General features: G+C 36.4%; 1 protein-coding gene across 1 annotated transcript; it reads right to left on the reverse strand.

Moving 5' to 3' along the window:
* Positions 1-1,623: 1,623 nt before the first annotated feature.
* Positions 1,624-4,816, reverse strand: LOC101296690 (beta-glucosidase 24-like). The gene is made up of 12 exons (XM_004303947.1): positions 4,403-4,816; positions 4,198-4,311; positions 4,030-4,105; positions 3,854-3,931; positions 3,672-3,759; positions 3,377-3,590; positions 3,146-3,261; positions 2,782-3,002; positions 2,622-2,656; positions 2,439-2,541; positions 2,242-2,350; positions 1,624-2,120 (listed from the first exon to the last, which is right to left on the reverse strand). Exons 1-12 carry the CDS (start codon positions 4,748-4,750, stop codon positions 1,940-1,942), a joined length of 1,683 nt encoding a protein of 560 aa, XP_004303995.1. The 5' UTR covers positions 4,751-4,816; the 3' UTR covers positions 1,624-1,939.
* Between the last annotated feature and the right edge of the window lie 5,551 nt (positions 4,817-10,367).

Raw genomic sequence — 10,367 nt, forward strand, 5'->3', positions numbered from 1 at the left:
ACTCTTCTAGAATCAATAAATTTTTCTAAGGAACTAAGGAAGACGGAGCCCTTCTAGTGAGGACTCTTAAGTTGAGGACTTGTTGAGGACTTTTTGGCTTATCCCATCTTTCGATCTTATATCCACATCTTGACCGTTTAGTTTGTAGGTATTTATAAGTAGATCATTGTTCCAAATTTTCAGCTATATTAAACATTGTTAAGGCATTCGTAAGTGTGATTTATCAATTATGAACTTGAACGGTTCATATTTGACAGATTTGGTTCGTCCATTAATTTGATCTAGTTTGTTATCTTAACGAACACCAATTTGGCTGAAAATTTGTAGAAATAATTTACTCATATAAACCTAAAAACTGAACGGATGAGATGTCAAAATGTGATCCAAAAATGGATTTTTTAAACCATAAACCGAAAAGTCCTTAACTAGTCCTCAACTTAAGATTCCTCACTAGAAAGGCTCCCCTAAGGAAGATGCCCTTTCTGCCTTTCTGTCGGTATTTTAGTGTGTAGTTGATGATATAATTATGGCAATGTGTACGTTAATTAATTATGATATTGATTTGATTCTTTTTTTGTCTGAACAAAACAAACTAGTATATAGTGCATGGATCTATACATCTCGATCGTTTCATGGTGTGCAAAACGTGGAAACAGCAAAAGCACAAGTATTTCAGAATAATTCATCTCGTTAGAAGCCTATAATGGCTAATAATTCAAATCATCATGTGGAAAAATGTTCTCCTTTCCTTGTCATGATTCTCTTTATATTTTTCTTGAAAATGAAATAAATGAATCGGGCCAAAAGCTTCTCGTTGATGGTGTCCTTCGAGTCTTCAACTAGTAAAATGTTAAGATCAAGTCACGTAAAACTGGAAAAATTTGCGAATTAGATATGAGTTTCTATTTTTTGAATGAATTGCTACATTTGAATAATGAAAATTGCTCAATTTTGGTGCATGTTTAATTCTTTTGAAGAACTCTTGACTTCCGATGCATTTGATCCATCATATCATTCATATGAATTCTTTTTTGATCAAATTGCATTACATATTTACATATATAATTAAGGAGATCGTGACCGTGCTGATTAATTAGATGCAATATGTTTAGATTATATGTCAGGACATGCATCAGCGAAGTATTTAAAAACTTACACATGGTATAATTAGAAAACTACACTATATGTGGCACTTGAATTATCTTTTGTTTTAGGCATTGCTCGATCGCATGGTCAAATATAATATGTAATTAGGTACACTGATTATCTTCGTTTTTTATTTCATGCATCACATGGTATTTATTTTTATCGATCATATGGTCCAATATATATATATAATATGCAGAAGATAATTATCCCAACAAGAGTACGTGTGCATGGATTATTAGTGGATTACGATCAAGATCAACTTGATATGGATCGATCACAAGTCGGCAATGAGGTCCGGCTGCACGAAATTTGATGAAATTAACAACCCGGTCACATATTTACATATTAATCCCCTGTATACTTTTTGTATGCAAGGATGCCATCCGAGTTTAGTAGCTTTCGGTTTAGGAATGACAGTTCTAGTTTTAGTATAGGATGAGATCTAAGAAAGATGATGAGAGACCATGGTTGGCTCTGATAAGTGGTACTGCTATAGCTTTGTTCATGTTTCCAGAACTGGTATTTTATTACATGAATGAAAATGACAGTATTTAGGCCATGTCATGTGAAATTTCAATTGCTTTATTCACTTGAAGATATAGAAATCCTGAAATAGAAGCAAGTCCTGCTGGAAATCGACAAATTTATGCATTCAAAGTTTGCAAGGCAAGGCATCACATGAATGGTGTGCAAGTACTCCCACTTGTAGCTACTGTTTATTCCTCTTTTTACCAGGAAAGGTAGTGCTTATGCATGTGAGCCTTGTTATTGGAATCCAAAGCTGCTCACATCAAGTGGAAGTGGTTGATGCCAAGAAATCTTTGAGCCAGGCGGCGGACTTCTTTGGAGTTCGGACCAAGTCATTGAGGTAATCAGTGTAGTTGAGGCCAAACCGAACCGCGTAGCCAGATCCCATCTCCACGCAGTCCATCAGTGCCCACATCAGGTAACCCTGCACATCTGCTCCCGCACTGCAGTTGCAATGTGAAGTATCACGTTTATTAGTCCAGGTTCCCGTGCATACTTGTTAAAATAATTAGCAGATTAATAATCTTGATATTCAATTTGCAAGATGTAATGTAATGCAATTACTCTCTGGCGGCTTTGACAGCGGCGAGATGATCCTTGATGTGCTGAATTCGAGCATCATCAACCGAAGCTTCTTCCACTGAAAGGGTGTCATCTCTTGCGTCCGGATATCCTGTTGAAAGTGCAAGGTAACTAAGATTCCAATGCAAAGTAATTCTAGTGCTACATTTTTCTTTGGTAGTAATAAAATGACTAATTACCATTCTCAGTAACGTAGATTTTGGGATTGTTGTATTCCTTCAGTAATGTCAATCCCTTTCTTAATCCTTCTGGATAGACGTAGATCGAACTGCTCCCTGGTGTCTAGATACCAAATAAAACTACATTAAGTAAAGCATTTTTGGGGTTCTAGTTATTGTACTAAGCGTCGGTTATGATCTTACTGCATCGCCTATGGGCTCCCCGTCTGATCCTTCCACTGTGACAAAAACAAATAAGAATCGTCGATTATGAGTTTTCAGTACTGGTAAATTATCTCGATCTTTTCTTTCTTGAGAAAGCAGTACTAGGCACTAGGGATGAGTGACTAAATGAGTATAGTACCTGTGATGGTAGCATGCTGGTACTGATCCATAGTTGTGTAGACATCGTTGCTAGTTATTGGTACAGAAGTGGCGAATCTGGAAGTGTAGTAGTTCACCCCAATGTAATCATATGAGCCCTTTACCAACTCTTTCTGCTCATCTGTGAACTCTGGAAGGCCATCCCTCACCAAAGCCTTCATAACAAATGGGTAATCACCATACACTAGGGGCTCCAGAAACCTAGCAAGTAGTAGTTCATCTTATAATTAGTGGGGAAACAACAACAGAAATAGAGCTGCACGATGACTAGTGAGACAGATCGATATACTGTAGCAAGTTGGATGAAGTCATGGCAAGTATTCAGCTTAAGTTTAGTAGCTAACCATCCTGTCAAAAAGTCGAATGCTCTTTTGGCTGCAAAGACATCTTGCGGGGTGTCCTCGAATGGCTCAAACCATTCAACCACGATCGGGATTCCGATCTCTCCTCCTTGCGTTGACTACGCATTCATAAAGTTAGGTAAATTAATGCACGGTAATTGTATGAAGAATAAAATCGAGGAAACTGTAAAATGAGGCTCGTTTGGTTCGCGGAAAGAAATGATTTCGTTTCACCTGGTATGTGTTCTTGTAGAGCTTGGCAGCTGTAGCATGGGCTAATATGACATTATGCGAAGAGACATAAGGATCAGTGGCAGCGTTTGCATCCGCAGCAGTGTTAGTGAAGCCGTATTGCCCCCATACTTGAGGCTCATTGATAGTAGCCCAGTACTTCACTCGATCGCCAAAAGTTTTGAAACACAAATCAGCATATGCTTTGAAATCCTCCCTGTTAAACATAGTGAATTAGTACTCACAAATTTACACATAATTAGCTGATTGTTAGAATACTAAGGAACTTGACACCTACACAATGTCAATGCTCAAGAAACCGTTGTACTTGTCCTTCAGTGCTGTGGGCAAGTCGAAGTGGAACAGTGTCACAAATGGAGTTATCCCTGCACATTTATATGTAAAAACGAGTCACCACTTCGAGCTATATCTCGTAAACTTAATCAACTTATTGCTTAAAGCTTCATAGTTCAGACATACCATTTGCGATCAGTTCGTCGATGAAGTTGTTGTAGAAGTCGATACCCTCCTGGTTTATTCCACCGTCTATGGTTCCGTCTGAAAATTGATCCCGGAAACACATAAAATCTTGTTGATCTAACTATGTAACGTAACTATACAAGTTGTTCAGTTATATGCCGGGAAATGAAGCATACCAGGCAATAGTCTTGACCATGACATGGAGAATCTGTATGTATCCACTCCCATATTCTTCAGCAGTTGCACATCGTCCTAATTAAGGGATACAATACAAAGGTACGTGACATTAATATTTGGTCACCAACATAGAAATACTAGCTTCTTAACACACGCGTATATATTACCTTGTAGCGGTTGTAAGAATCAACTGCTATTTCTGTGCCATCTACTGTGGTATCTTGTATGTAATCATCCCATGTGGCCGGTCCTCTCCCTCCTTCGGTTCCAGATCCTTCTGTCTGCATTATGCAAATACGTAAACTAAAATTTCCTTTGCAAAGTTGACTTTATTGGTAAAACTAAAAACTAGAACATGGTTAGATCTCAAACCTGGAAAGCAGAAGTGGCGCAACCAAACTTGAAATCAGCAGGAAAATCAGCCCTGGTTACTTCTGCAGTTTCGGTCGTGGTTGTGGTTGTGGTTGTGGTATCAACAACCGCGGCCGCAGTGTCAACAGCGACGGCCACAGTAGTAGTAACTGCACTTGTGAGTGCTGAAGTAAGATCTCCCAATGAAGAGCATGGTCGAATTCTGATGGCCCTCTTATGATCTATTCCCTTAGATGGGAACACTCCTAGGGCTTTCACCGTAGGAATACGGCTCGGTAGTCTCTTGAAGGAGCTCAAAGGCGCTGTTGTTGCCGACGTTGTCAGCGAAAAGCTTAGAGAGAGAGCCATGGTGATTTCTGGGTGAGAATGAGAAGCTAATTAGAAGGGAGCTAGCAAGAGATAGTTGAGCAGGATGAGAATGCTTCACAGACAGCAATAGTATTTATAGAGTTATTGGAAGTCACTATTCGATCCCTAGAATCTCTTTTCTTAATTTCATCATGTGTGAAATATGTAGACGTAACTCCTATGTCTGTAATTCTAATAGTTTTAAGGGATACGTGATCAAAGAAAGCTATGTAAATATTACACAAAGTTGAGGAAGACTATATTGTATGTTTTTATATATATTTTGTCTTGGCGCGTGCTGCGTGTCTCTTTGCATATAATCGGTGCCAAATATCTTAGTCTTCTTACTCTTCTAGAATCAAGAAATTTTGCAGTTACAGGCACTACTACAATTTTAACCAATGGCCACACATCTAGTGTAGCCATTAGGGATGTTGCAATCTTCACATGTGTAGTAATTTTCTCTCATACCCTACCAATACCTACTAATATCCTTATTTGTCACACCTACAGAGAATTACAACACCTCTAATGGTTACAGTAGATGTGTGGCTATTGCTCAAAATTATAGTAGTGAGGATCAAATCATTCAGCTATCAAAATCATTCTTCTGGGTATCTGGGATTCAAATCATTCAGCTATCAAAATCATTCTTCTTTTCTAAGGAACTTAATTAGATGCCCTTTCTGCCTTTGTAGTATTTTTTTTTTTTTTTTTTTTTGGGTCTGATCTGTCTTTGTAGTTGCTTCGCTCTCCTGGCTCCTATCGCTATTTTAGTGTGTAGTTAATGATGATATATTTTATGGCAATGTGTATGTTAATTAATTATAATATTGATTTGATTCTTTTTTTGTCTGGACAAAACAAAGTAGTATATAGTACATGGATCTATCTCGATCGTTTCATGGTGTGCAAAACGTGGAAACAGTAACAGCACAATTATTTCAGATCAGAATAATTGATCACGCTATAAGCCTATAATGGCTAATAATATACAAATCATCATGTGGAAAAATGCTCTCCTTTACCTTGTCATGATATGTTTTTCTTGATAATGAATCGGGCCAAAAGCTTCTCCATAAGAACGTTGATGCATGGTGTCCTTCGAGTCTTCAACTAGTAAAATGTTAAGATCAAGTCCCGTACGTATAATGAAAATTTGCGAAAGATATGAGTTTCTGTTTTTGAATGAATTGCTACTACATTTGAATAATGAAAATTGCTCAATTTTGGTGCATGTTTAATTCTTTTGAAGAACTCTTGACTTCCGATGCATTTGATCCATCATATCATTCATATGAATTCTTTTTTGATCAAATTGCATTACATATTTACATATATAATTAAGGAGATCGTGACCGTGCTGATTAATTAGATGCAATATGTTTAGATTATATGTCAGGACATGCATCAGCGAAGTATTTAAAAACTTACACATGGTATAATTAGAAAACTACACTATATGTGGCACTTGAATTATCTTTTGTTTTAGGCATTGCTCGATCGCATGGTCAAATATAATATGTAATTAGGTACACTGGTTAATTATCTTTGTTTTAATTATTTCATGCATCACATGGTCCTGGTATTTAATTTCATCATATGGTCCAATACAAGGACTAAAATATCGGATATTGAGGAGATATCGGAAGCTTTCTATTTCAGTAAAATTTCGATAAAATGTAAGATACCTATTTACAAAGATACACAAGTAACAACAAATCCTAACACAGCAGGATTTGTTAGGTTGTTGTGATACGAGAAAATGGACAAATCTCGATATTATGATGGTTTGTGAATATAATATCACCATGTGAGAAAAACGAAATTTTCGCTGATATTTCGGCGAAAATCTCGATTTTTCACTCCTTGGTCCAATATATATAATATGCAGAAGATAATTATCCCAACAAGAGTACGTGTGCATGGATTACGATCAAGATCAACTTGATACAGTTAATCCAAGGTGGGTGAACAATCCGGCACTGAGAAATTGAAAACGCTTGGAATCGATCACAAGTCGGCAATGAGGGCCGGCTGCACCAAATTTGATGAAATTAACAACCCACATATTAACATTGATGATCATCGTTTGTTCGATCGGTACTAGCTAACAAGTGATCGATTGTCGAATATGCATGGTGAACATAAACAAGTACGTGATTTCATATCGGTTTTGTTACAACAATGATCGCGATCAAAATGAAGAGGGTCGACAGTTTTGATATTATAATCTTAATTCAACGAAATCAAGAGGATAACAAGTAAGTGAACCATGCATTACACACAAGCCAAAGTCTCCTTGTACATAAAATTGCAACGATCAACAAGGTAATGCTGCTGACCAACAGTAGTTAACTCGAAGGATTTGAAGGTCTTACTCTTAAGATCACACGAGATGACTTTACCAGGAGTATGTAGCAACATAGATTCCTCAAAGTTACTCTTAAATTTAGGATTGAATTGCTAAATTCCATATGGACAGATTGCCTTCATAATGTCTTTCTAGTACATTATGTCTTCTATGCTCCAATATCGTTGAAGCCGTATCATGCCCCTGGGTCCTCAATTCTCTATCATATGCCCCCCAGGATGAATTGGTTTGGTTTTGCATGGGAAAGTCAAGTATGATATAAGGAACAGTTGCAATGTTTGATATACTTGACGACTTCGGTCTACATCAAATTATTAATTATGAAACACCAGGAGCTATTTATTTAAAATCCCAAACCGATTCTCCGTTTCACACAGGGTCCATCGAAGATTGAGCACAACCTTTACCATCTGTATAAAATGTTGCGGAAAAAACGAAAGACACACCATATTCAGTAACAGTGTATTAGTTGAGCTACTATTTTTTCATAGGTACAAATAATTATCTTTCGTAATGAACCAGACATCGTTTGGGGTTTTTACTCTAATACAATCATACCGGTATTCAACAAAATCAAACAGATAACAAATAAGTGAACCATGCATTACACACAAGCCAAAGGGCCAGTTTAGGACTGCCGTGCTATGAGAGGAATTGCTTTTGAAGTTGCTGTAAGAAGAATCACTTCTGATGTTGCTGTGAGTAGAATCAGCTGAGGTGTTTGGTAAACTGTTTTTAAAAGTGCTGTGAGAACCAAAAAGCAATTTCATGTGTTTGGTAAGTTGTAAGTAAAAACTGCTTTGGATGAGTATAATGACAAAAATGGGCATTATAAATTAATGTTAAAATAAATAGTTGTTTCTTTTGTATATAACTTAATTATAAAGTTAATCCACGATATTACATAAGATTTCTTAACACCATAGTTAAATGAAGTTCTTAAATAATATACAAAAGACTAATGAAGCCATTTCAAAAGATACAAATTGGAACATACAAAAGATGCATTTCAAATTGAGGCCATTTCAAAAGCCATTTCAAAGTTCTTAAATAATATACAAAAGGCCATTGCATTACAAAAATGAAGCCATTTCAAAAGCCATTTCAAAGTTCTTAAATAATATACAAAAGGCCATTGCATTACAAAAAATATAGTGAAGCCATTTCAAATTGGAACTAAATGCTAAATAGATGCATTCATTAAACTTTGTGCAATGGTGTTTCTTAACACCTCCATTTCTTGTCTTCCCATCCCATCTTCTTCATGTTTATTATCCTCCATATCTTCACTAATCTCTTCACTTTGGAAATCATCACTTTCATCAAAATCGTGATCTTGGTGAGCATACTTTCTTATGTAGTTATGAAGAGCCATTGTAGCAACAACTATCTTCACTTGTTTTTCATAAGGAAAGCTTGGCATATCACGTAAAACACTCCATTTTTTTTCCATACCCCAAAAGTGCGCTCAATAATACCCCTAAGTGAAGAATGTGCATGATTAAATATTTCTTTATGACCCGTCGGTTTATCACCTCTACGAAAATGTGGAATGTGATACCTCTCACCTTTATACGGTCCTAAATAACCTCTCATTTGTGGATACCCGGCATCTACCACATAGTACTTTCCTGAAAGAAGTAAATATAATAAATGATTGATTATAATTTAATTAGATTAGTATATCACAATCTAAGAAAAACAAATATTACCATTTGGGGGTTTGGGAAAATTTGCTAGAGGGTTGCGCATGGCCGATAAGAATACTCTACTATCATGGGCAGTGCCTTCCCACCCGGCAGAAACAAATGTGAATTACATGTCGAAGTCGCATACGGCCATCACATTTTGGGTGGGTATCCCTTTTCTACCGATATACGGCACTTGATCATATGGAGAAATAATAGCTTGAATATGAACACCATCAATTGCGCCAACACAATCCTACAAATTTATTATTCTTTAATATATAAGCAGTAATTATGTTGGATAAAAAAAAACAGTAATTATGTTGAATGTAACATTGAACATACCTTAAAATGAGGCATGTATCTTGTGTCCATTTCAATTTCTTTTGGGGTGTTTCTGAATTCGGGATCCAATGGCTTTATTAGCACTCTAGCCATACACTACGTCAATTTTGGCTTCAAACGACTTGCTAGGTCGGTCGTCTGAATACTTTTTCGGCTGTCGTCTATCCAGCAGTCATCTGATAAGCATTCAGTTGACGGACCTCGTCAGACGTCTGATACAACTTCGACGACAGATTGTATATAAGAAACTGTCGTCTGTATGCACCTACATTCGTAACAAAATTAAAGTTTTTGTCGTTAGAAACAGTTACGACGACGGTGCTATGTCGTTGAAAACAAATTAAACAACAAATATTTGCCACTGTCTATCGTCTGAAATATGTTATAACGTCTCTTGTTTGACGTGTTAATGTTTTTTTAATCTCTCTTTTAAAACTTTTCTCGTCTGTATTGTAGTATTACTACGGTTATTTGTCGTCCAAATGGGTAGAAACACCAAAAGTGCTCTTCTGTCGGTAATCTGAGAGTCTTTAAAACGTCACAAGTCTGTCGTGTTGATGTTTATTTCTGTGTAGATTTACAGTTTAGACGACTGATATGTATTCTTTGTGTATCTACACACGTCATATCTGTTTACTTATCTATCGACTTGACCAGTCCATAAGACATCTATATGTCGTCCGAATTTATAATCAGTTCTTTGTCTGTCGTCTGAAATGTTAATGGACGACAATATTATGTCGTGTGATATTCTCATCAATGACAGAATAGAGACGTATGTTTTTGTGCAAGACGACAGTGTTGATTTGGTTTCATGTGTCATCTGAGATGCTGATTACACAACCAGATCCTTTTCTTTCACAATACATACATATATATATATATATATATATATGAGCACACTAACCATTCATGAAAACCTGGAAATCAACAAAAGGGACATTTATATCATCCTCAAAACCAGTTTAACATCATCAGTAGGCTAAATAGGCTAAAAACAGTGTTCAATCAAGAAACCTGCAAATTAAGTAACTAACACGCTAGGTAGCTAGAGTACTAAATAATGATCGATTAATCAAACCAAAAGCCGATCATAAATTCACTAGCTAGTACCAAAAACTGACTACCAGTTGTGTGTGTATATATATATATATATATATATATATGCAGACATGCATATACAGAAGTAGTCAGTGTACGTAGTAGTGCA

Source organism: Fragaria vesca, linkage group LG6 (assembly GCF_000184155.1).
Source record: "Fragaria vesca subsp. vesca linkage group LG6, FraVesHawaii_1.0, whole genome shotgun sequence".
NCBI classification, from domain to species: Eukaryota; Viridiplantae; Streptophyta; class Magnoliopsida; order Rosales; family Rosaceae; genus Fragaria; species Fragaria vesca.